General features: G+C 42.6%; 3 protein-coding genes across 3 annotated transcripts in view; 1 reads left to right on the top strand and 2 right to left on the bottom strand.

Annotated features, from left to right (window-relative positions):
* Positions 1–1,615: 1,615 nt before the first annotated feature.
* bzw1a (basic leucine zipper and W2 domains 1a) lies at positions 1,616–10,283 on the top strand. The gene is made up of 12 exons (XM_083990827.1): positions 1,616–1,729; positions 3,198–3,271; positions 3,403–3,579; positions 3,704–3,798; positions 3,900–3,965; positions 5,226–5,361; positions 5,458–5,567; positions 6,236–6,406; positions 6,682–6,828; positions 7,412–7,550; positions 8,470–8,592; positions 9,507–10,283. The coding sequence occupies exons 2-12, from the start codon at positions 3,208–3,210 to the stop codon at positions 9,536–9,538; spliced, it is 1,260 nt and encodes a 419-aa protein (XP_083846953.1). The 5' UTR covers positions 1,616–1,729; positions 3,198–3,207; the 3' UTR covers positions 9,539–10,283.
* A 2,063-nt stretch (positions 10,284–12,346) lies between these two features.
* LOC311000232 (basic helix-loop-helix transcription factor scleraxis-like) lies at positions 12,347–14,806 on the bottom strand. Its single transcript, XM_083990890.1, has 2 exons — positions 14,130–14,806; positions 12,347–12,520 (listed from the first exon to the last, which is right to left on the bottom strand). Exons 1-2 carry the CDS (start codon positions 14,739–14,741, stop codon positions 12,485–12,487), a joined length of 648 nt encoding a protein of 215 aa, XP_083847016.1. The 5' UTR covers positions 14,742–14,806; the 3' UTR covers positions 12,347–12,484.
* Positions 14,807–17,100: 2,294 nt separating this feature from the next.
* Positions 17,101–25,531, bottom strand: part of LOC310998173 (von Willebrand factor D and EGF domain-containing protein) — a 36,869-nt gene continuing 28,438 nt past the window's right edge. Inside the window, exons 23-34 of the mRNA XM_083988104.1 lie at positions 25,106–25,422; positions 23,547–24,042; positions 22,947–23,042; positions 22,766–22,861; positions 22,584–22,679; positions 22,317–22,412; positions 20,812–20,907; positions 20,618–20,713; positions 20,390–20,485; positions 18,654–18,749; positions 17,936–18,033; positions 17,101–17,441 (exon numbers count right to left, since the gene is read on the bottom strand). Coding sequence (XP_083844230.1) covers positions 17,421–17,441; positions 17,936–18,033; positions 18,654–18,749; positions 20,390–20,485; positions 20,618–20,713; positions 20,812–20,907; positions 22,317–22,412; positions 22,584–22,679; positions 22,766–22,861; positions 22,947–23,042; positions 23,547–24,042; positions 25,106–25,422 — 1,700 coding nt within the window. The 3' untranslated portion in view covers positions 17,101–17,420. The remainder of the gene's footprint in view (positions 17,442–17,935; positions 18,034–18,653; positions 18,750–20,389; positions 20,486–20,617; positions 20,714–20,811; positions 20,908–22,316; positions 22,413–22,583; positions 22,680–22,765; positions 22,862–22,946; positions 23,043–23,546; positions 24,043–25,105; positions 25,423–25,531) is intronic.

Below are 25,531 nucleotides of genomic sequence, written 5' to 3' on the forward strand. Positions count from 1 at the left end.
GGCGCGACAATCGAATACAGATAAGATCGATCGACGCTCCAGCGGTGAGTCGGTGCTCCTCTAGTAATGTCTGACCAGATTACAGGGGTCGTGCCCGAAAACTGATTTGTAGGGTGGAGTGAGTATAGTTGAGACATGTGTACAGTTGAAACACCCTTAATATCTTGCCTATGCTGCAAGGCTGAGCCACCATTTTTACTCAGCACATGCATATTAACATCATCTTTGGTTGTGGGAAATTTGAAGAGTTTTAACATCTCCAGTCCAAAGATATCAGCAAATGGCTTTTTACTAGGGTAAGAATTTCACTTTACCATGTCCCTTCCACAACGAATAGCTTATTATCCTTTTGTGACCATCAAACATAGCTTACATCATTGCAAACGTTATTTTGTGCCCTAAAACTCACATATTTCATGCTATTCTAGCATATTAGGTCACTGCACAATCTAGAGAAATACACAAAGTGGTCAGCTAGAGTTCTATTACATCACATCACTGTTAAGTTGTGCAGTGTAGGCTAACGATAACATGTTATAAGTCATAATAAGACCAAAAAAACAAAGAGAATGGGGGAAAAAAAAACTAATATTTGTGATCCTATAGCCAATACTGGATTGAAGTTACGGAATATCACATTCTTTAGTCCTGGATTCAAAAGTATCTCAAGGTGACACGTGTTGGTTCCATGCTGTGAATGAACATGGCAAAGAGTGGTGACTGGAATAATTGCAGTCTTTGTGAATAATACTTGTGTTTTATTTCTTTATTCTCGCATTCATTTGACGTTCTCCAGTTTGACCACTAGATGGAGTGATAGCACCTTTAGCCAGAGCTATGAAGCTCTGTCTCCCACAAGAAGAGTGTGTGTCCAGTCTGTGGCTGCATGGCCCCCAGGAGCCTCGGCCTTCACATGATGAAATAAAGCAGGGCTAATTAGCTCGGTTGTCAAATAAATTCACGAGATTGAGATACTAAATTTTCCCCTAAATATCTTTGAATGTGTCTGTAACTGTGTGTATGCTTCTTACCTCATGTGATGTGACCAGAATCTGTACTGTATGTAGGCTATCTGTAGGCCTATTGATCCAGTTTAACATCTGTTTGATGCAGTCAATTTTTTGTTTTGTTTTTGTTAATCTGGGTCTTTTTTTCCTTTTCTTTCTTTCTTTCTTTGTTTTTTTTTTTTTTTTTTTTTTTTAACTTTCTTTATTAAACATGTAAACATGAAGAACAAATACAATGGCATACTCATTTCTGTCCATATGTGCAAATCAAATCACAGTGAAAGAAAAATCACACCTCCTGCATTACATAGGAAATCAGAATATTTTCTATAAAGGCTGATTACCAGAGCCTATAGTATAGAGAGTATAAAAATTAATACATGAAATAAATAAAAGAAGTGTTTGATGCAGTAAATTACCTACTAACCTGCAGATGGGAAAATGCCGAAAACAATTGAGTAGGCTACATGTAGCCTAATCTTTTTCAAAAAAGAAAAAAAGAAAAAAGAATAGAACAGATTTGTTTATTTATTTATTTTTTATCTATTTAGTTATTATTTTATTCTTTGCTGGATGGAAATCCCCTTCAAATCGCGCATGCGCAGCGGGCGGAGCGTACGCAGGTCCTGACGGGAAGGTCTTTTTGTTTGGGCCGCTGACAGTCTCGACACTTGGTTTCATTCCCCCTGGTTCACAACCGTTTTTTATCTGCATTAATTTCGGTGAGTATCTCTGCATTTTCCCACTTTCTCTCTACCCCCCACGCACCTCAGCCGTCACGTAAAGACACTAAAACCCCCACATTAGGAGCCGTAAATGATATATATGTATATATTTTTTATTTTTTTACTGCTGCCATCATGGGCCGATGGAGGACGAATTTCGGTTTCCTCCGGTTCGGGGAGCTAGCGTTAGCATTAGCATTAGCATTAGCCTCCTTATAGCTCAATACACGCACCTTGTTTCTGATATAAACCCGAAATTTAAAGTGACATTTCGACGGCGTGTTGCCTTTAAGGACGCATTGTCTCTCCGTGGAGGGTTTTATAGCGTAAACACGAGTGGTTAATTAATCGAGACGGCTCGCTAACCCCGGCTAGTGGGCCCCGGCTAAGCTAACCAAGCAGCCGAGGCTCGGCGCATGGTGAGGCCCGGAGTTAGCTCACCATGCTAACCTGTAATTAGCCGGCTGGAAAGAGTGATATCTCCCCCATCACATCTAATCCACCATCTAATCTTAGAACATATTAACGGTTCATGAAATGTTTTTGCTTCAGGGCCACCGCTGTTAAAGCTGGTTTAAGTTTAAATACATATAATCTGGCTAATTAGACACCAGGTCCATTGTATCTATTGGCATTGTCTTTTGTTTGTTTTGTCTTCCTTTGATTTTGTATTGGAAACTAGAAGAACTATTTTCTGTAACTTGTCACTTGTAATAAATGAAAGTACATCAAATTAAATATATTCAACGTGACACTACAGTCAATTCTATGTTAAATCGTATGTTTAAATCACCTTTAAAAGGTTGTAAAGCTTTCATTTTCTTTTTTTTAATGACTTTCTCTTGCTGTGATGTTAATAAAATACATGAACTTTATTGTGTCAAATTGCAGGCTTTTACATAAGCTCACCCCTCAGACATAAGCATGATTCTTTGATCAGTATCACACTTGTAAACAATTTTAATTGCATTTTTTCAGGTTTTATAAGGCTTGAGGTCTTAAATTTGAATTTGGTTAACTCTGCACTAATTAATAAACACTATAATCACTCAAACCTGAACAATAAAAGGTTTTATTTCTAAAACCGCAGCAGCCTATTAATCAGCAACCATTTTTTATATAACTGTTATATTGTGTTAACTCATTTTCTAACATTCGCAGGCCAATCAACTGATCTGTTTGATCAATTATCAAACAATAGGAACTAAGTTCTTTATTAAATGCTATCATAATGTGAATAACATATTTATTGCTGTTGTGTAAGATTATTTCACCCAGTGTGATGTTGCATCTTGTTGGCATTTTTCACTCCCTCGGCTCATGACATTGACGTGGATCCAACCCAAGTTACGCCCAAATAAAAGACACAATTTCAGGGAACACCGTGTGCCGCCTGCTCGTGTGTTAACTTGTGATCTGCGAGGGGTTGAGTAAACATTAACCGTCTGTTTTTATCCTTTTTCAGGGTGTCTTTTATGAATAATCAAAAGCAGCAAAAGCCAACGCTAACCGGCCAGCGTTTCAAAACGAGGAAAAGAGGTCAGTGCTCGTCGCCGTTGCTTTTGTTTCTGCTTTTTGTACGTTTAACTGTATGCAGATCTCACGCTGTGTCTGTACCGGTTTGTCCTGAACTCAAACACTTGTATGTGTTTTTTTTTCTCTCCCAACAGATGAAAAGGAGAGATTTGACCCTACTCAGTTTCAAGAAAGTATCGTACAAGGCTTGAATCAAACTGGCACTGATTTGGAAGCGGTTGCGAAGTTCCTTGATGCCTCTGGCGCCAAGCTTGACTACCGCCGGTATGCAGAGACACTCTTTGACATCCTGGTGGCCGGTGGGATGCTGGGTGAGTTATGATATTCACATGTGCACACTTTGACTGATTGCTTTGAGTAGCAGATCAAAGGCATGGATACAAATACATGTGATGTGATGCAGGAATTTGATGGATTTCTTATGTGGCCCCACAGCCCCAGGTGGGACTCTGTCTGACGACATGACCCGCACTGAGTTCTGCCTCTTCACGGCACAAGAAGACCTGGAGACAATGCAAGCATATGCTCAGGTAAGTGCAGCTTCTGTTTGTCCAATCGGAGCTCTGTCTCTTCTACTGTGTCAAAGATCATGACGGGACATGTTTTCTTCTTCCTCCTCTCACCAAAATAGGTTTTTAACAAGCTGATCAGGCGTTACAAGTACCTGGAGAAGGGTTTCGAAGAGGAGATCAAGAAGGTGAGTCTCTGTTTTTAACAGGAACAGGTGTCTGTCGAGTCCTCGGGTGTGTTATTTCTGAGGTTGGATCATAACTTGTCGTTCTGGTTGGACGTGTTTCTTACAGAGGGGGTGTGTGTCTCTGCATCTGCCACCTCAACGTCGTACAGTTACTCTACTCTAACCGCAGCACAAACTACTCTATTGTTGACGGTTTCACAATGATTACGCAGGTGCCGACTGTGAATTTATTGCTGCAATGTGACATCAACAAATCACAAAACAACCTCCTAAAAATGACTGTTGGTTATAATTTCTAAAGAATAAACCTCAGTTAACATGGCTTGACATATTTCCAGCTGTTGTAGTTTATCATTATCAACGTGTGATCTAAGTGATCGTTATCCTGTGGGACAGTGAGGGAGCTGATAACATGTTGTAAAACAGTTAAATATGACCACACCTTCAGAGATATAAACCGTTTAAATGTGTCTACGGTCAAATCAAAGTTTCAGGATTAAACTGTAACTTGCACCAGAGATGTTCTGATATAATTTTTTCCCTCCTGATAGTTGGGCTGTGGCCGATGTCGAGTACCGATACCAGTGTGTTATTAATATATAACTCCATTACTCGCCGATACCTATGCTGTCATTTTCAGGCTGTATCAGGCATTTCCAGTACAGGTACAACTAGGGATGCCACAATTACTTGTTTTCACAATTAATCGTGGTATTAAACGCCACAATTATTTAATCGTAAAGATTCCTAAATACCGTTACTTTCACAAAAACTTGATGTTGGAACCTTATTGGCAGATGTGCGCAAAAATAGAGGTAAATGCACAGATACTGGTCCATTTATCCAAGGTAACATTGAATTGGTAGGAATTTAAATGTTAGCGTGTCATTTTTAATAAAAAAAAAAAGCAAAACAAACCAAAAAACGATTAAAATAAATGCAAACATTTGGTATAGATGACAATTCATGACCTGAATATTTCAAACATTTCCCATCGGGGTTAAGAATTGGTCATATATTAATAGATACTTGAAATATTTTGTGTAAACAATGAGTAATGTAGTTATATTTTGACTATATTTGATTTTACACATTCATAGTGTTGTGAAATTAATTAGTGCATAATAATCGTAATACCGTTATTATTTCTCTGACAATAATCGTACCAAGAAAATGTATAATCGTGACATCCCTAGGTACAACTCTAACCTGCACACTGAATAAACCTGTGTTTGTTTTGTTGTTGTTGTGTTTCTGTAGTTGCTGCTGTTTCTAAAAGGGTTCACCGAGTCCGAGCGCAACAAACTGGCCATGCTGACCGGTATCCTGCTGGCCAACGGCAACATATCAGCCTCCATCCTGAACAGCCTCTTCAACGAGAACCTCGTCAAAGAGGGTGAGGGAGGGGACACGACGTTTGGTCTCTAAACAACAGAAATGGAAAGTTTCTGTTCTCCTGTAACCAAAGATCCTCCTCCCTGTCTGTGTTCAGGAGTATCTGCAGCCTTCGCCGTCAAGCTGTTCAAATCATGGATCAATGAGAAGGACATCAACTCTGTTGCTGGCATGCTGCGCAAAGTCGGCATGGACAACAGGCTGATGGTGAGTGACTGTGATCCAGCAGCAGCAGCATCACACACTGTTTTAGGGTTGTTCGGTATACCGGTACTAGAGTGGTACCGGGGGAACTGACGCATTTGAAACGGTACCATACTGCGCTTAGATGGGACCGGTACTTTCATTTTGCGCCGAGTGAGCGAGTCACAAATGAAGCAAGCAGAATCGAGCAGAATCAATTTGGTCTACGTATGGGAAACAATAGTTGTGTGTTTGAGTAAAATGAACGTTTGTGTTTCATTCTATAAACTACTGATAACAATTTCTCCCAAAAATTACCACTGGTCAAAATAACAAAAAAAGATGCAGTGTGTTCATACCTCAAATAATGCAAAGAAAACAAGTTGATATTCATTCATATTCAACAGACCACTAATGTTTTAATTTAGGAAGAGTTCAGATTAATATAGATGGACATTTAATCCTGCAGCATCAGTAACTGTTTACTGATTTACTGATTATTTACTGATGCATATGTTATAGATCTAAGATTTTCTATTAAAATAAAGCCAATAATGACATTTTTTGTATTCTCTTTTTATTTGGAAAAGTACCGAAAAGTATCGAAAAACGGTATCGTGACAACACTACACTGTTTTTGGATCTGATCTGTATGTGAACGAATGGCCAACGTCTCTCTTCCGTCTCCACAGGAACTCTTTCCTGCCAACAAACGGAGCTGCGAGCATTTTTCTAAGTACTTCACCGACGCCGGGCTGAAGGAGTTGTCCGACTTCGCCCGAAACCAGCAATCCATTGGTGCCCGCAAGGAGCTGCAGAAGGAGCTACAGGAGATGATGTCCCGTGGAGACCCTCAGAAGGAGGTGAGAAGGTTTAGGTTTCCTTTTTTTTCTTCTTTTTCATGTTAATAGAGGCAGTCACACAGTTATTCTGTGTCCAGGGTAACCCAATACAAATTAAAGTTATTAAAGTTTAGGTTTCCTGAACACCAACTGAGCTGCTGCAGATTATATAATAGAGTCATTATTGCTCTCGACCTCATTTTCAACACTTCTTTTTGTCGGTGGAGGTGAGAAGTTGAACAAGCTCCCGATGGGGAAACTAATCGAGCAGCGTTTTATGTCCCGTGTCCCTGCAGATTATCGCCTTCACCCGGGAGGAAATGAAAAAGGCCAACCTGTCTGAGCAGGCCATGATCGGCATCATCTGGACCAGTGTGATGAGCTGCGTGGAATGGAACAAAAAGGAAGAGCTGGTGACCGAACAAGCCATCAAACACTTGAAGGTATGATGAGGTTTAAATTTTAAAGGGGTAGCTCAACATTTTGGCAAATTCGCCAATTGTGATAATCCCTATAGTCATAGCAGGAGATTATTTCATAGCGTGGTGAATGTGCAGGTCACAGCTCCTCCACCAGAGAGTTTTGGAGTTGTTGGATTGTGTATTTGAAGAGTTTGATGAGGGACAAGGGGACCTGTACCTTTTACCTCCATTGTGTTCACTGAGCAGCTCACGTCTTTGCCCCGCTGATCTCAAAACAACATGCACCAATAATAGTAATAACCCTATGACTATATGGATAATAGCAATGGGAGAATTTGCAAAAAAAAATGGAACTATCCCTTTAAATGCTGCAGGGATCTTAGAATTAAATGCAATTACAAATAAGTTGGACCTTAAATGGAGACGGTTTCGACAGATGGATGAGATCAGCGCTGACGCTTGAACAAACACGTCTTCCTGTTTGAGCCCAGTTTGTCGTCTTTATGAGGCGTTCTCTGCCAAACCCACAGAGGAACATTCAGCTCCTTGTTGCTATAACTACAATCTCAATTTCTCTCTCTCTTTCTCTTTCTCTCTCCTCCAGCAATACAGCCCTCTGCTGAAATCCTTCACCTCCCAGGGCCTGTCCGAGCTCAGCCTGCTGCTGAAGATCCAGGAGTACTGCTACGACAACATCCACTTCATGAAGGCCTTCCAGAAGATCGTGGTGCTCCTCTACAAAGGTTGGTGTGGCCGCCGCATCGATGCCGAGTAGGGATGTCACAATTAATCGTGGTATTAAACGCCACATTTAATTTATCGTAAAGATTCCTAAATACTGTCACTTTCCAAAAAAAGATAATGTCCGAACCGTATCGGCGGATTTGCGCCAAAGTAAAGGTAAATGCACAGATACTGGTTCATTTACCTAACGTAACATTGAATTGGTAGGAGTTAAAATGCTAGAGTGTCATTTGTATTTAAAAAAAAAGATTCAAATAAACTCAAACATTTGGTATATAGATGACGATCAATGACTTGAATATTTCAAACACTTCCCCGGGGGATTAATAATTGGTTTATATTTTAATAGATACTTAAAATATTTTGTGTAAATAATTAGAAATGTAATTATTTTTTGACTGTATTTGATTTTGCACATAAATTAATGCATTATAATCGTGATAATCGTAATACCGTGATTATTTCTCAGACAATAATCGTACCAAGAAAATCTATAATCGTGACATCCCTAATGCCGAGTGCCCTGATGTGGACCCACCTCACTGACAGTCTGTATCGTTTTTTTTTAGGTTTATGAAAAGTCCGTTCACTTTTAACGCTGAGAAGCCCGAGGTCATTTTTCCAACATTTCCTTGACCTTTAATTAACTTTTGTTGTACCTCTAATGCTTGGTGTCGCTCTCCGCCATTTTTATTATACCCGGCTGCAGCTTCTGATTGGTCCGCACCAAACAAACTTTAAACCATTTAGTAACAAGAGCAGCGCAGCACTCCCCACCAAGCATCAGTTCACTTTCAGTTTTTTAAAAGATCCAATACAAATGCATTGCACAGGCACATTTTTTTATTTTGTTTCAGCGATGATGCGTGCTGCTCGTCCTGCACGACGCTCACTCCTCTTCTTCTTCTCCCCCCACAGCGGACGTTCTGAGTGAAGAGGCCATACTGAAGTGGTACACCGAAGCCCACGTCGCCAAGGGGAAGAGCGTGTTCCTGGAGCAGATGAAAAAGTTCGTCGAGTGGCTGAAGAACGCCGAGGAAGGTAAAAAAAAAAAAAAACACAACTTACACATCTTTCCAAGAATATTTGTCTTATTTCTTGTCAAAATGTCTAATTTCTAGTCAAAACTAATCTCTTTTCGCTAAAAATCAACTTGTTTTTAGATCATTTTCACTTGTTTCAAACAAATTTTCACTTGAAATAAGTAGAAAAATCTGCCAGTGAAAGCAAGTTTTTTTGTGCTTGTAATAAGAAAGAAAATCTTGCTCCACTATCAGATTTTTCTACTTATTTCAAGTGAAAATCTGCTTGAAAGAAGTAAAAAGTGTCTAAAAACAAGCTACTTTTTAATGTGACGAGTCTTATTTTAAGTAGAATGAGATTAGTTTCGACTAGAAATGACATTTTGACTAGAATATTCTTGGTAAGATTTTGAGTTTTTGCAGTGCACGCACACCTTCCTCCAGCTCATAGTTTGACTTGTCAGAGCAGGTTAATGATTTCTGCTGCTGCTCAGGCGTGTCAGAGCTGGAGAACAGGTGATATAAGGAAATAAGCCAGTTGTTGTTATTCAAATAGAAACTCAACGCCAGATAATTGTCATAAATCCTGATCAATCAGACATGGACTCATTAAAATGGTGTTATTTTGACAAACAAAAAGCGAAAAAAAAAACCAAATATACAGTTATTCATGGATTATTTATTTTATGTGATTGAATAAACTGCAAAAAATATTCACTTTACACACACATTTCCATAATTTTCTTGCAGTTAAATGAGTGTCAGATGAATTGAATTGAGCTCATTCACATGTGATGAAATCAGTTTGACTTATTTTAGAAAATGAAAACTCAAAATCAGTAAATACAGTTTTCTGCTGCAGGTTATTCACTTTGTATGTGATTTAGTTGAGTTGAAATGAATCTGACAGTTTTCTCTCTCTTGTCTCTGCAGAGTCCGAGTCGGACGAGGAGGAAGCAGACTAAACACCTCCATCGCCAGATGAGCTTTTTCCTTTTTTCTTTTTTTTCTTTTTTTTCTTTTTTTTTTTTTACGAGTAGCAGCAGGAGCAGTAGAATGTGTTTTTCCTTCTTTCTCTTCTACCTCCTGTTACTTCTTTATCCCCAAACACACAACGCGTACACACTTAAACATTTAAACGTTATTTAATAAGAAAAACAAAAGGGCTCAGTCCTTAACTCGTAATGTTTGGTGTCGCGACTTTACGGTGGAAGCAGAACGCTCCGGACCCTCCCACCCGATCTGATCTTTATCTCCTTGTCGTGAACCCCTCTTCTGTAATCTGGACACTAAACATTCCATGTGATCTTGAACGCCGCTGCTCGTATGAATCTGAACCAGAATTTGGTTAAAATTCAAGTTTGCCTTTTTGCCATGCGACTTCGGGGCTGACAAAAACGTTGATGTAATTCAGCCAAAGTTTCCTTTTTCTTCTATATTATTTTTCCTCCCCTTTGTTTTATTTTTTATTCGATTTTTTTTTTTTTTTTTGCCCCAGCTCACGTTTTGGCTCCTGTTCGGTCTTAAACCTTCTTTCTTGCCTTTTGGGTAAACCTGTACCGCGTGTCGAGGTCGCTCTGGTCAGTCCGTCAGAAGACACGCACCCCTGTAAGATGCCTCGCCAGCTAACTGATTATTATTGGTTTCTACTTTCTTTAATCTGATATAAACCGATTGACTTTTTTATGAAATAAAGATTATTGAAATGGATTGTGGTGTTTTTGTCCTTTATGGCAGAGTTCAATTGGGATTCAAGACTTGAAATTCCTGAGTTTATAATAAAAACAGTAAAGTTGGGAGCTTTCGGTTTCTATTAGATTATTGAAGTGTTTTGTCAGTGTGACGTCAGATTTTCCATCAAATCTTTGTCACAAAAGAAATGAAACTCTTTAATTTAGATATTTCTCGCATTTGAAATTGTTTTCCCACATTAATCTGAAGATGTGTGGGGAAACAGAAACTTAAAACTTAAAAATATTTGTAGGAAGTCACTTCAGCCAGGAAATAAAGAAATGAGTGATAACAAAATAAAAGTCCCATAAAGGCAATTGTTAATCATGAATCAAGTCAAAATCTTACTAAGTTCAGGTTTAAAACATATTTTTGGCTTTATTGTGGACTTTAAATCACATTTTACTATTTTTCTTGCATTACTTTTACTTCCATACAGTTTGGCTTCATTATCCTTAGTTAGAAATGTTTATTATAGTTAATAATATTCTAAATTAACTAGAAACTAAATTTAAAAAAAAATACATAAAATTTACAGACGATGAACAAGGACAACTTAATATTTCTCATATTTCAGTTTATTGTACAAAAATACATTTCTCTTCAAGCAGCTTCTCTGTGTTTTTGACACAGTCGTCAGGTATTCAAGTACATCTTCATACAGTCATGTTACACATTAGATTTAGAGGTAGGCCTTCATATCTAAAACACAGCTTTGAGGTAGCGTGCAACATTTCCCAGTGATAGTTTCCATCTGTTATTTTCTGTATAATTCATCATCAGGGTGTGAAAATGATTTGATTTGTGTATTTTCCTAAAAAAAAAAAAAAGTGCAAAAGGAAACCTCATGCACGCCGCATGCCGCGGGCGTCACACACTGATGTGCTTTTTAAAAAAAGTGATACAGAGATTGTGCAACAACGCAAAAGTAAACATTTCATCACACTGCAAATGTTTTTTTTTTTTCTCTTATCTCGACAGTTCATCCGGGCTGCAGGCCAAAAGCAAAACTTTTGACAACAAACGATTTCAAATCACCGTGGTCTGATTTTTTTCAGCCTCAATTTATGAAATTAAATGAACCATGTAATAATTTTTAGACTAAAATAATAATGCAGATGAAATATCCTAATACCTTTCCCAGCCTGCGAGTCAGTGTCGAACATTCTGACAGAAAAATGACTGAAAAGGACTTTAAAACTCGAGCTGTCACAGAAATTCATACTTAAATTTGTGCAAATTAGTGACAATGATTCATTAATATAATCATCTGTATAAAAACCGTCCAAACCGGGGTGTTGACTTCTACAATAAAACAAAGAAAAATCTTCCCCTGAGTTCAGTAAAGTTGTGTAAATGTGTAAAATCTCTCTCCTAAATCGACCTGATGTAAAAACTCATCTATAAACCCGTTTATTCACATTCATTTGTTAATTTTCCGTCGCTTTCTTCCCCCTTTTTCCTCCAATTTCTACGCTCACTTAGCAGATCCATTGCGCCGGGCTCGACGAAATTACATCCGATCGTGTCTTTTCACAGACTTCACAGTTAACATTGTTGCTAGAATTCTCCGAAATACAGAGTGACGCTTGAATGCACCACAGAGAGAGTTCTGTGAATTAATTTGACAGAAATGCAAATGATTGCAAACGTCAGTGTTGTTGCAGGTCCCGCTCTTCGCCACTAGGGGTGGGAGATGAATCGACGTGTCCTTTAAAGCGCGGCGATTGCAATATTTCTGACGGCACTTGAAGGCAACATTAACACCACTGAAGTGACAGCAACCGCTGCAGCTGCAACAGCAACAGCTCTTCAGTTTCCTTCATGTGACTGAAGGCGACGAGGCTTTTTTTATGAGTCAGACACACGGTGGGGGTGAGGGGTGGGGGGGTTGTACTATTCGTGGGACCAAAATAGCCCCCCCCGCCTCCCCCACCCCTTCCTTGTCAGGTGCAACTTTACACATTGGCTCAGGTTACAGCTCAACCAAAACACAGAGGTTCAGAAGCACACGAGCGTGAACAGAAAGTGCTTTTCGAATCCAAAAAAATAAATATATTCATATAAATATATATATATACAAAGTCCTACGGGTGTCTTTGAACGCCACGCGTCTATAACATGTAAACAACATCAGGGTGCAACATCCTCCTCCTCCTCGTTGTCTGAGCAGCTTCGCCTCACACAGCAGCCGGGTGCTTCCCTCCGTCCCTGAGCTGTGGAAGCAAAGAAAGCTCATTTCAACACGGTTCAGTGAAAGCACCACGACTTATAACCTATTGACACTAATGTTAAAAACTGTGAAATCTACTAGAAACTACACTAGAAAAAAAAACACTGCGCTGGAATAAAGAAAAAGACTCAATATCAGGTTGATTTGCGACATTAAATCTCACCCAGTTCTCCCAATTTGTTTTGAGTCTCGAGTTTTACATTTAAAAGTAACGGTGACATAATATTACTGATCTTGGGCCAGTGTCTCGTCTCTATTTTTAACTGCAAAGCGTGGAGCCAAACACCTCCACCTACTATTAACACTTCTAATCCACTACTACTCGCCTGTTCAGGAAAGGAAAGAGCGTTTACTGGCTAAAAACCAGCAGCATGGGTTAATATTAGTGATATTTATTTATAGTTTGAATAATTACAGCACATTTAAAGCTTTTTAGTTGTTTTTTATGAGCTCATTTTGAATGTAATGTTTCACCTATGGCTTCTTTAAAGTTTAAATGTGTATCTATTTGGTGGGCATTATGTTTAAATTAATAATAGGCCTACTTTCTTTGGAGCCTATGAGCTGCATCCTTAGAATAAAAAACTTTCTAGAGATAGAATGAATTACAATATTATTCATCATTAGGCTACTTTAATAAGAGTGTGCCAGTGTGCCTCAAGTAGTTCTCTGAGTAAGATAAGAGGCCCACACTTGATTTAAGTCCGTGAAGGCACCACAGCATGTTGTCATCCTGTGTTGTCAATCACAGCGCAAACAGGTGCCACATCATCTCTGACCCTTGTCTCCTCTCCTGCAGCCTCAGCACTTGGAAACTTTATTTTCAATATAATGCGCGTGCATCGATCTGCACAGGTGTCACCTTCTACCTCTGCGCATGAAGGCAGGGCCGGCCCCTGGCATAAACACTCTATGCGGTTGTTTAGGGCCACAGCCGTTAGGTGGGGGGCCACATGATCAGAAAGGTACCGGGGTTCATTCAAGTCATTTAAACATCCTGAGGTCTGCACGTGCAGCTATGAGCTTTATATGTAATGTGAAGTCAATATTCAGCTTCTTTTATCTCACATTTGAGACATTTGGTGAAAATAGAATGGCAGAATGACAACATTTGTGCTCAAAAAGCAATTTCATTTTAGACTTGTTTTCTACACTTATCTATTACTGTATTCATATCCTATTTCAAGCACCAAAACAGTTCATTCTCATGACTGAAGAAGTGTTTTCACAAGGGATTTGACATTTTTCAAAAAGCAGACCTCAAATTTCCAGCATTTGGCCTAAATTATTTCTTTATACAGTGTTCTAGGATAAATTGGCCTCAGTGTGCTTACAGCGGAGGTTCTAATATTTAGACATAAAACACTTGAGTATTGTTACATCTGCAAGTAGGCTATGATAAATTTAAGAAAATATGTAAAAGTTGAGAAAATGGCCTCAAACCTCAGAGGGCATAAACACGTCAGTTTTCAGTTTTAACCAGTGATTTGGTGTTTGCGCTAAATAAAAATCTTGTTTAGGGGGCCACCAAAATCCTAGAGCCGGCCCTGCCTGCGCGTGAAGGTCCTTGAGAGCGCGCGGGGGACACTCACCAGCTTCCTCTGGTTGCTGAGGCAGAAGGTGCAGATGGGCCGCAGCGAGGGCGCGCTCCCGCCGCCGCCGCCGCCGGCACCGGGGCCGTGCAGGATGCTCTGGTAGCGCAGACAGGGCTGTCCGTCCAGGCAGTCCTCCCCCAGCAGCAGCACGTTGGCCAGGTGCGAGATGTAGCTGGACGCCAGGCGCAGGGTCTCGATCTTGGAGAGTTTCCTGTCGGCCGGCTCGGTGGGAATGAGCGTGCGCAGCGCCGTGAACGCGGTGTTGACGCTGTGAGTCCGGTCCCGCTCCCGCGCGTTGGCCGCTTGTCGCTGCTTATTGCCCGCACCGCAGAGCCGCGCTTCTCCTCCTCCTCCGCTGCTGCTCCTCCTCCTCCTCCTCCTCCGCCGGGAGCCCCCACAACCACCACCACCACCGGCCCCGGCCTCCTTCCCCGCGGCCTCCCCGGGCTCCCTGCGCGGGCTGCAGCCGCCGGTGGACTTCCCGTCGGAGCTGTCGCTGCTGGTGACCAGGTCGTCCAGCTCGCTGCCTGATGTGGACTTCATCCTGGCTCTGCTCGGTTCGGACTGGAGCTGCTGGGGCCGTAGTGCGGGCGCGCGGCGGCTGCACATCACTTTATCCTGAGGGTGAAAATAGCACCGGGGGGCCGAGCAGCTGCCGCCGATCCGGTGACCGAAGGGGGTTTGCGCCGCCCGGCCCCCGGCGGATCGACATACCATTAGTAATGAATGACGGCTGCTTTCTGGGTCGCCGGCCCTTAGGAAAAGGGAGGACAGGTGGAGCCTATGGGAGGAGGAGGAGGAGGAGGGAGGGAGGGGGCACCTGTTGTGGTCTGGAGGATATGGGTTTAAATTAGGCTCGACCGATATGGGGCTTCCCTCAGGGCCGATACTGGAGGTTCAGATAGAAACTTATCACAATATAAAATCTCTGTGTGTCTCTTCATTATGACTTATTATTATTAAAAAAATGTGATATTTCTTTATTTATTATTAATTACAAAAAATAGGGAGAACTCCTCCTTTATTTAAATCAATCAATCCCCCTCCTGACAATAAACCCACTGATGCATCACAGTGAAAAACACAAAGTCCTTGAGATGCTGCAGAACTGCAACAGATGTGGACGCTGCAGAGTGTGTGTGACAAGAAGTTTCCTGCACTTTGTTGCTGCAGGTTTTGGAAACTTTTGGAACATCACGTCCCACTCGTTTGTCTATAACTAACTATGCTCATGGACCTGATGGACACCTGTTGTCTCCCTGGTCTCGTCCCCACCCCTCCCACCCCCCCTCCTGCTAATATAACCAGTGTTATGTCCCTGTGTGTCCCGCCTGCTGGCATCCAGGGTGGAGGGTAGCTTTGCTGCCTTGGCCGGCGGCTCTGAGCCTCCACTGAGTGAACAGTCCAGGTGTGCCCACCCGGTCTGTCTGTCTGTACCCACCATGATGGACACGTAACCCCCCCCCCCCCCCCCCCCCCCCCCCCCCCCCCCCCCCACACACACACACACACACACACACACACCACCCTCCACCTTGACCAGTGCCATCTTTGGGAGTGGATATAAATATCTGTGAACGGACGATGCCTCCTGTGTGTGTGTGTGTGTGTGTGTGTGTGTGTGTGTGTGTGTGTGTGTGTGTAGCCACGACCTTCAAGTTGTTTGGTTAGTTTCATTCACCAGATAAGTATAGTTGATTAAAACTTAACGATGCAGAGAGTTTTTACTCAGCATCACTGAGCTGTGAGTCCACTCTTCACCTTCACCTCCAGCTCATTTTGATCCGTTTCTATGGATCTCATTTCCTTGTTGTAGTTCCTGCTCTGCTGCCAGCAGAGGGCAGCAACCCCCTTCTTTCCATTCTTTTAGGTTGGTGGTTTGGTTTTTTCTTTCAAAATATTGACCTTTGGCAGAAGTGAAGTCTGTTTTTCCCCGATAAGCAGCCGACCCAAACAGAGGATATGCAGCGGCTGCTTCAGGTCAAAGGTGCCCTGTTTGTTTGCCACAGGAGGATTTAGAGGGACATAGTATTTAGCAGAGGTATCCTATCCTCCGCAGCAGTGGGAATAAAGACTGTGAGACGTTAAAGCGACTTGCTCAGAGGGATGAGACTAGTGATAGAAACAAATATCAACAGAGCTGGGAGCTGGTTGCTCCTGCTGCGGCTCAACAAACCGTCCAGCTTCCTCCTATAATCCGCTGTAAAAAGTCAAACGGCGGAGGCAGAAGTCCGGCTGAGGCTGGCAGGGAGGAATCCTAACTGATGCGGAGCTAATGTGGCCTCATTAATCCCTTAATCCTCATTTCCTCGTGGGCCCCTGTGGCCCCGACCCGCTGGCTGCGAACTTGTCTGGCCCCTGCAGCAAAGTCAAATGCTTCTCTGCTGCTGCTGCTGCCGGCAAAGGCAGAAAAAAACCTCAAACTGAAGCATCTTCACCACCAGCACATAGTGATGTTAGAGGAGCGTTTTAACATTGTGTGTTGAAATTAAATCTGTATTTTCCAGGTGACCATGTTGGAGATCTTCGGAAAGCAAGGAATTATGGGAACAAGGAGATGGATGGATTTCAACCCATTGAAAAGAGAGGTGAGGAACCATGGTGATTGTCAGCTAGAGGTGCATTATGGGTAAAATAAAATGCACCCCAGGTTTGAATCATGCAGCGCTGCACCAACGTCCACATCTTGTTACTTCCCCACAGGAGTCCCCCAGGGCTTCCTACTGGGGCCCCTGTTCTTTTCAATATGCACCACCTCTGAGTCCGATCGATACCTTAATAGGATCTTTATTTATTTATTTTCTTACAAAACAACCAATAAACAATGCTTTAATAAGAAATAACACAGATTATACAGTGATTAAGATATATACAACAAGACAGATGCGACAGTATAAAACAACCAAATAAATAAATACTCGTACAGAGGTTTGGGTTTGTAGAGAGGAACCTGAATGTGGCGGCGTTTACAGTGAAAATGTAAAATGAGCTCCACTGATTTCTGTCCATGTCTCGTTAGCCTAGCTTAGCACAAAGACTGGAAGCAGGGGGAAACTGTTAGCCTTGTTTTCTGGAACGTTTTAAACCATTAAAAAACTATTTTTAAATTGGTGCTGTCAGGTTGTAGAAACATTATTTTCCCTCCTGTTTCCAGTTTAAGTGGATCAGACTTGAGTTTCTTTGTGACTTCCAGCGGAGAGAGTATTGAGTTTTATTATTGCTGCTGCTCTGTGCTGATGTCTCTGCATCACCTGGAGCTGATCGGTGCTTGCTGGCTCTGAATGAATCTCACCCGTGGGCGATAGGAAGCTGGAAGAAACAAGAATATGAAAATATCACAAAATAAAACATGACATATTTTCTTTTTCTCTACAGAAACTCGACAGATTTCACTGCTGCGGCTAAAAAGGATTCAGTTTAACATCTGGAGTCTCTGGTAAGTATTTATTTTTTGCACTTGTATGTTTGCACAGTGAATTCACCCTGCATGTTTCTTAAGTTACTGCAAGCCTCACAGACCTCATGCATTCATGGATGCATTTTCAGGTGCTTCCAGTTTTCTCTATATTATTCACATCACCTGACTCACATGTGTGTGTGAATCTCAGACCAGCTGGAAATAAAAGACGTTCTTCATATAAAAACGTCAGGAGTGAGGTTGAGAATCAGACAAGAATCCAGGAGAGGAGGGAAGACAGTGATTTTTTTATCGTTATAGAAGTTATTGAAGAGTCAGAAACTCTTATTTATGCGCCAAACTGTTTTTAACTTTGACAAAATAATGAATCTCTGGCCCTTCTTACCCTCCTGGAGCAAAGAGAACCTGAGTAACCGCTCCGACAAGCGCAGACGTTCGGTCGGACACATCGACTCCCGTACAGACACTTCTGTTCACACAGAGCTGAGAAAGAAAAAAACACTAAATCAGAAGCTGATGCAGGTTTCACTCAGATAAAGCAAAGAACAGATCATTTACAGAACTTGTTCAAGCTGGAGGAAGAGGATAACAGATTGAAGCTTGATTTTAAACAAACATTTGCAAGGCTAAGCTTAAAACAAATGTGTATTTCTGTTGCAGGAGTAAAACTATGGCATTCACAAAGCAAGGAACTGAAAAATTGTACAAGTATATCTTATAGTTTAAGAAAATGTTTAAAAAATAAAAAACAAAAGAGAAAAAGAAGGGGAAAAAGAAAAGATAGATACACGAGCTGTGTCCACTGCTATTTTGCTTGTTTGTTTACTTGGTATTATTATATGTTTCATCATCTTTAACTTTTTTAAATAGTGTATAATATTGGTGTTGATATTAAGCGAATGCAATTCTATCTATAGAAAGGGGCAGGTACTATAAGTTTTAAGCATAAGCTGCTCCTTTTCATTTATGGTGTACATCATGTAAATATGTGCAACCGTGTGAAGTATATCAACAATGAATGGAATAAATCGAAAGAAATGAAAGACAAATATCAAAATAATGAATCAGACTAATTTCCGATACTTTGGTGTCATGATACTCACGGATCTGACACAGCATGCCCTGCCAGCCTGGTGCACAGTGGCAGGTGTTGGGACCCACACACTCCCCTCCGTTCAGACACTTCTGCAAACAGCTGGCTGCAAATAACAAAACAAAACGTTAAACCTCAGATAGATTCAGACCCAAGACGCCGACCCACCAGGAGGTCAAAGGCTCCTTCAGAATAAAAGCTTCAGGTTTTGAGCTGGGACAGATAACATTATCTGCGTTTAACCTCCTCTTCCATCCTCAGCGTCAGAGGGTCGGCTTCATAAAACAGAGCAGACGACGCTGCAGCTGATGTTTCCCAGATGTGGAGCTGCGTCTGTCAGCAGAGCCCCCAGGGTTCAGACGGTGTGGTGAGTCATGCATGTTAAGAGTTATTTTAATAGGCTACCACGGATGAGTCAATAGAAGAACACTGATAAGTGATTGATGATCTGATTTCAGCTTCTAGTTTTTGCTGATTTATATACACTATATTACCAAAAGTATTCGCTCACCCATTCAAATGATCAGAATCAGGTGTCCTAATCACTTGGCCTGGCCCCAGGTGTATAAATTCCCTTAGTTCCAGTGAAAGCAACTTTGAATGCTTCAGGTTACCAAAACATTTTGGACGATTCCATGCTCCCAACCTTGTGGGAACAGTTTGGAGCGGGCCCCTTCCTCTTCCAACATGACTGTGCACCAGTGCACAAAGCAAGGTCCATAAAGACGTGGATGACAGAGTCTGGTGTGGATGAACTTGACTGATGAACTAGAATATTGAATTCTATGAGTTAGGAATGGGATGGCACTTCAGTTCATAGAATGAGTAAAGGCAGGTGAGCGAATACTTTTGGTAATATAGTGTATTTTGTGCTGTCGATCAGACACAACTGTTTTGACACGATTCATTCAATTATAGTTTAAACCAGTGGTTCTCAACTGGTGGGTCGGGACCCAAAAGTGGGTCGCGGACCCGTTCTGGATGGGTCACGGACAGCTGGTCAAAAAAGTAAATAATATTTAATGCACATCTGATGTTGGACATGTCTTTTATTTTGAAAAATAACTTATTTTGAAAGGCACACGAGACACGTGAACACATGCAGTTGTAATGTTCCTCCTCAGTTTCTTATTATTTGCTCCATTTGCTCTGAATGCAAAGATATCAGTTTCTTATTAATGTGGCCTGAATGCAGGGAATCTTTTGTTTTGTGGGACTTTATTTTATGCAATTTGATATTTATTCACTTTTGTGAATATGCTCTGAATGCAGAGATGCATTAGAAGTCAAATATATCATTTTGTGCAGTTTGATATTTTTTTTAATTCACTTCCGTACATGCAGTTGTCATGGTCCTCCTCAGTTTCATTCATGTGCCCTGAAATGCACTTTGCTCAATAAAGAGCAAAATTAGTTTTTAAAGGCTTTAAAAAAAAAATTCTTGGTTTGAATTCTATAAAAGTGGGTCGCGACTTAATGACCATGGGAAAATGTGGAGCCCAGAGTGAGACTAGTTGAGAACCCCTGGTTTAAATCACCTTTTAAACACATTATTTTCTATTTGTAACCTATTTTTTGATCTGACAATTCACCTCCACCTGTGAGTTTTATTTGGTTTATATTTTAGAGACAGTCTGACAAACCAGTTTAGTTTTTGTGAGTGCGTAGTCAGACGCGTTAAAGCATCGAGGCCTGAGCGATGATGATGTTGTGAATGTAAAAACTCTCTCGTATCACGGCACTCACGTTTATCGCACCTCCTCCCCCGCCAACCCGACGGGCAATCGCAAACATCTGGGCCGACGCACCTGCCGCCGTTCATGCACATGGGCTCGCACACACCTGGAGGGAGGATGAGAGGGGGTGTTGAAAGAACCGGTGAGAGAAGAAGGAATCGGAGGAGAAGAAAAGGAGAAGAAACGACAGAAACAACGAGGAGAGAAATGATGAAGTGGAGGACGGAGGACGACAGACTTTTCTCGCAGCGCCTCCCGGTGTATCCCTGCGGACAGGAGCAGATGTTGTTCCTCATACAGATGCCGCCGTTCTTACAGGGAAGAGTGCACACGGCTGCAAGAGGAGGAGGAGGAGGAGGAGAAAACACAACACAATGTCATGCTGAGTCCACACAACCTCAGATTGTGACCAAGGTGAAGCTGCTGACTCACCGTTGTGACACTGAGCTCCGTAGAAACCGTGAGGACACTCGCAGACGTTCGGCCGCGCGCACCAGCCCCCGTTCAGACAGACGGGGGAGCAGAGAGCTGGAGGAGAGAGAGAGAGAGGCGTTAGCACACACACACACGCTATATGCTATGGCAAGCGGATTTAACATTTAAAAGCTAAGTTTGACTATCCGGAATTAACATCGTAGATATCAACAGCGTCTTTCTGACTAGTCGTAATTACATTTTGAATAGTTGGATTTTTTATTCAAGATAGCTGTAATTCTAATTCAGTTTTGCCAAGTCAAAAAGAACATTTCAGATATCCGCAACTACGTTCTTCCTAGGACAAATGACATCACTTTTGCCATTCATGTGTATGGGGTTTCTCATTACAGATATCTCCAATTCAGTTGCAGATATCCGCTATGTGAATTACGGATATCTGTAACTGAATTACGACTAGTATGAATTCCAGTTTGAGATATCTTCAACGTCATTTTGACTAGTCATAGTTCCAGTTAAAGATATCTACAACGTCATTTTGCCTAGTCAAAACTTAATTTAAGATATCCGAAAAGGGACATGTAGATATCTTTAATTGAGGTGAATTAAAGATATCTTGAACTGGAATTATGACTAGTCAGAATCAAATTGTAGATATCTCAAACTGGAATTAGTACTAGTCGTAATTCAGTTACAGATATCCGTAATTCTCATAGCGGATATCTGCAACTGAATTGTAGATATCTGTAATGACAAACCCCATACACATGAATGGCAAAAGTGACGTAATTTGTCCTAGGAAGAACGTAGCTGTGGATATCTGAAATGACAATTGTGGATAGGAAGAATGTAGTTGCGGATATCTGAAATGTTCTTTTTGACAAGAGGCAAAACTGAATTACAGATATCTACACCACATATCCAGTCTGGCTTTTAAATGTTAAAATGGCTTGCCATAATATGCACACCATAAATATGTGACTGATGTTGTTCTGGCCTGCCCTGAGCGGGTTTTGAACCCTGGTCTCCCGCACCGCAGGCGACGATGCAAACCGTTTCGCCAAGAGGTCAATGACCACTTGGCAGGTGGGTTAGCACGTCTTTTATGGGTGAGTTAAACTTCAGTACCGCTAACCGCTACACGCCGTCACTTCTCCTTACTGGTAGCATCGTGACCAGGGCCGTTGCTAGGAATTCTGGGCCCCCTGAAAGAATACTAAAGTGGGCCCCTCCCCCCTGACTTTTCCACTTTTTTTTATAAGACTACGCATGTTTTATCATTTTTTATTTAGCCTACTGTGTTTTGATGCGAATGCAGCATTACTATGAGTCATTAGTTAGGGTCTTATGCAGAATAAATCAGTACAGAGATTAGACTTATTGGGTTTTTTGTGGGGCCCCTAGAATTATCATCACTTTTCTCCCCTATACAACGGCCCTGCTCGTGACTGTGGCTATACCCGTGGATCTCCGTTACATATACACACTGTATACACACTTACCAGTCTCACAGGACGGTCCGGTCCAGCCTGGAAGACACATGCACTCATCTGGAGACACACACTGGCCTCCGTTGTGACAGTGGCGGCTGCACACCACTGGAATAAAGAGAAAAATAGCACAGAGCAACATTATTAATAGTTGGATGTATTAGATTTCTGAAAGGAAAATCGCTCAGTGGAGTCTAACAAAGAACCTCTGATCATAAAATCCACAGAAATGACAGAATCCTCCTCCTCTGTGTTGTAACTTAGAGGCTGTGAACTCACTGGTTTCACACCGAGGTCCAACAAACCCGTAGGGACAGGAGCAGGTCTGCGGTCCCACACAGGTGCCTCCGTTTTCACATGGCGACCTGCACAGAGCTGCAGAGACCGGCGGCACTTATAAATTACACTTAATTTATAAGAATGTGACTGCAGCAGCTGTGAAACTGGGAATTCAACCTTACCTTCCTGACACGCCTCTCCGTGGAAACCTCTGGGACACTGACACACACCTGGAGCGATGCAAACGCCCCCGTTCACACACTCCGGGGCACAGATGGCTGAGAAGATATGGGGATGGAAAGAATCATGTGTGAAAATGTGAAAATAATAATAATATTAAACATGAGGAATGTGTTTGTTTACCTGTCTGACAGTCCAATCCAGTGTAGCCTGGTTTGCAGCGACAGGTGTTTGGTGCCGCACACACCATGTTCCTGCCACATGTGTGTCTGCACACAGCTGGAAACACAATAAAGGATCTGTTTAAAGGGATAGTTCAACATTTTGGCAAATTCGCATAGTCATAACAGTAGGTTTATTACCTTTAATTATCGGTGCATGTTGTTTTGAGATCTGCAGGCTGACATGGCTGCTGTGCGGAGTGATTTCAAATGTCTGGAATGTAGTTCCGGCTACACATTTGCCTCTAAAACAACTCTCTCTCGTAATATTACATTATTATCTCATAGTGTGGTGAATGTGCAGGTCACAACTTGTCCACCAGAGCGTTTTGGAGTTGTTGGATTGTGTATTTGATGAGTTTGATGAGGGACAGGAGACCTGTACCATTCACCTCCATTGTGTTTGTTGAGCAGCTCACGTCTCTGCCCCGCTGATCTCAAAACAACATGCACCGATAATTAAAGGTAATGAACCTACTACTATGACTATAGGGATTATGACAATAGGCGAATTTGCTAAAATACTGAAGTATCCCTTTAAGCTCTGTGTTAGCGGTCGTACCTCGACAGGTGCGTCCGTCACCGGTGTATCCCACAGGACACCTCCCACAGCTGAAGCCCCCGTCCACAGTGGGCTCACAGTGGACCCCGGGGAAGCACGGCATGTCGGCGCAGGTCGTCGGCTGTCTGTCGGCCGTCGTGAAGCTCCTGGCGCCTGGTTGGGCGGAGGTGGCTCTCTGGAGCAGGGAGCTGTAGACCGTCGTCTTACCCGGGGTGGTGAAGCTCGAGGCCGGGAGCACCTGCGCCACCTCGGACCCGGGCTCGGCCTCGTCTCCGTCCGCCGAGAACTCAGACTCGGACAGGGAGTAGGACAGGGCGGTGAGGGCGGCGGTGAGAGGGAGGACGGGTCTGGGAGGGGTCCAGGGTTTGGCCTGGGTGGAGGCCAGGTGGTGGAGGTGAGGCACGGTCGTCTGTTTGGACTCGATGGCTTCGTGAGGCTGAGTGGAGAGATGAGGAGGAGGAGGGGTCACCTTCAGAGGGGCGGTGCTCGCTTCAGACTGCTGGAAACAAGACAGGAGCGTCATTCACTTGTCTTCCTTTATTTAAAGCAGAAGTAAGTGGAATATTTGTGTTAATATAAGTCTTAAATAGTTGTATCTTCCGACAGCAATCACTTCTATAGAGTGTTTGGTCTGAAACACGGGTCTGTTTCCTTGTATCCTACAACCTTTATCCAATGAGGAGAGAGAACGGCATAAAGGGGCGGTCCTCTCTGTGTGTGCAGCCAAGCGATGCGCGTGAATGTGGTGACGTAGGGACGAGGGCCGGGACTGCTAACTCCATCGGCTGACAGGAAGTTAGCCAAAACCACCGGATCGCTTACTTCTGCTCGTCATGGATCTATTGGTCCTCATCCCTACGTCACCACATTCACGCGCATCCCTTGGCTGCACACACAGCCCTTCATGCCGTTCTCTCTCCTCATTGGATAAAGCTTGTAGGATACAAGGAAGTATACAAGAAGTTTTCTCCTCGGCTTACAGCAGAGCAGAGTGACTGACAGACCCGTGTTTCGGACCAAACACTCTATGTAAGTGATTGCTGTCCGTAGATATAACTATTTAAGACTTATATTAACACAAATATTCCACTTACTTCTGCTTTAAAGGGACAACGAGGAGTTTCTATTTGGTTATAAAAAAGTCTCACGTTAATGTGGATGAATCTACGCTACCCACACTTGTTAATGGGCCCATTTTCGATAAATATATTGTTTTGTCTCTATCATTATTTTGTTATTATTAGTGGTGGCGGAAATGCTGGGCGAGCCGACCAGCGTTTTTTACTTTCGGTTTTGTGGCGAGTCATGAGAATAACGCAGCTGAATCGCCGTTTATGGTCGAAACTACGACGGTATGTGATCGTCTTCCAACCTCTGACTTTAATTCTTGATGAATGAAAACATGAGTCTGTCTTGCGCCGGTCAAAGAATTTCACGGTGCGCAGAGGCTCATAAATGTAGTGTGAAAACGCTTCGCTTTTCCAAAACTCCTCGTTGTCCCTTTAAAATGAAAATATCATTGACACAGAGGATAAAAGTTGGAGAATCGTCGGCCTCACCTTGGGGACAAAGATCCCTCTGGAGGTGGTGAAGCTCAGTCTCTCGTGAGTCCTAGTTGCATCTGATCTTGAGTTGGTACTTTGGTGGGCGATGGCCGGTCTGGGGGCCGTGACCGCCTCCCTCCTGCCCGTCCCACCCCCCCTGCCCGGTGCAGAGAGCTGCCGCGGGGAGCTGTCCTGGTTCCCCCGGGTGACGGACGGCGACAGGTGTTTGATGCTGTGTCTGGAGGGCCGGTTGGGCAGGTGGAGCTGGGAGACTTTGCTGCCTCCTCGACTGGTCTTGCTCACCGTCTGCTGCTGAGGGAGGTGGTTGGACGCTGAGGAGAGACAGGAGTCGGCATCAGTTCCTTTAATGTCCAGTACAGTAGTTGCAACTGTGCATTCCCCAAAACCAAAAAGAGCGCACATGCAATCCCTCCTCGGGTG

This window comes from Trachurus trachurus (assembly GCF_905171665.1).
Source record: "Trachurus trachurus genome assembly, chromosome: 2".
NCBI lineage: Eukaryota > Metazoa > Chordata > Actinopteri > Carangiformes > Carangidae > Trachurus > Trachurus trachurus.

Excerpts from the sequence above, each read along its gene's own strand:
- bzw1a (XM_083990827.1), top strand. The coding sequence starts at position 3,208 with ATGAATAATCAAAAGCAGCAAAAGCCAACGCTAACCGGCCAGCGTTTC. Across the intron at positions 5,362-5,457 it reads CGAGAACCTCGTCAAAGAGG|GAGTATCTGCAGCCTTCGCC; the intron begins GTGAGGGAGGGG and ends GTCTGTGTTCAG. Across the intron at positions 6,407-6,681 it reads GTGGAGACCCTCAGAAGGAG|ATTATCGCCTTCACCCGGGA; the intron begins GTGAGAAGGTTT and ends GTGTCCCTGCAG.
- LOC311000232 (XM_083990890.1), bottom strand. The coding sequence starts at position 14,741 with ATGTGCAGCCGCCGCGCGCCCGCACTACGGCCCCAGCAGCTCCAGTCC. Across the intron at positions 12,521-14,129 it reads TCAGCAACCAGAGGAAGCTG|CTCAGGGACGGAGGGAAGCA; the intron begins GTGAGTGTCCCC and ends TTGCTTCCACAG.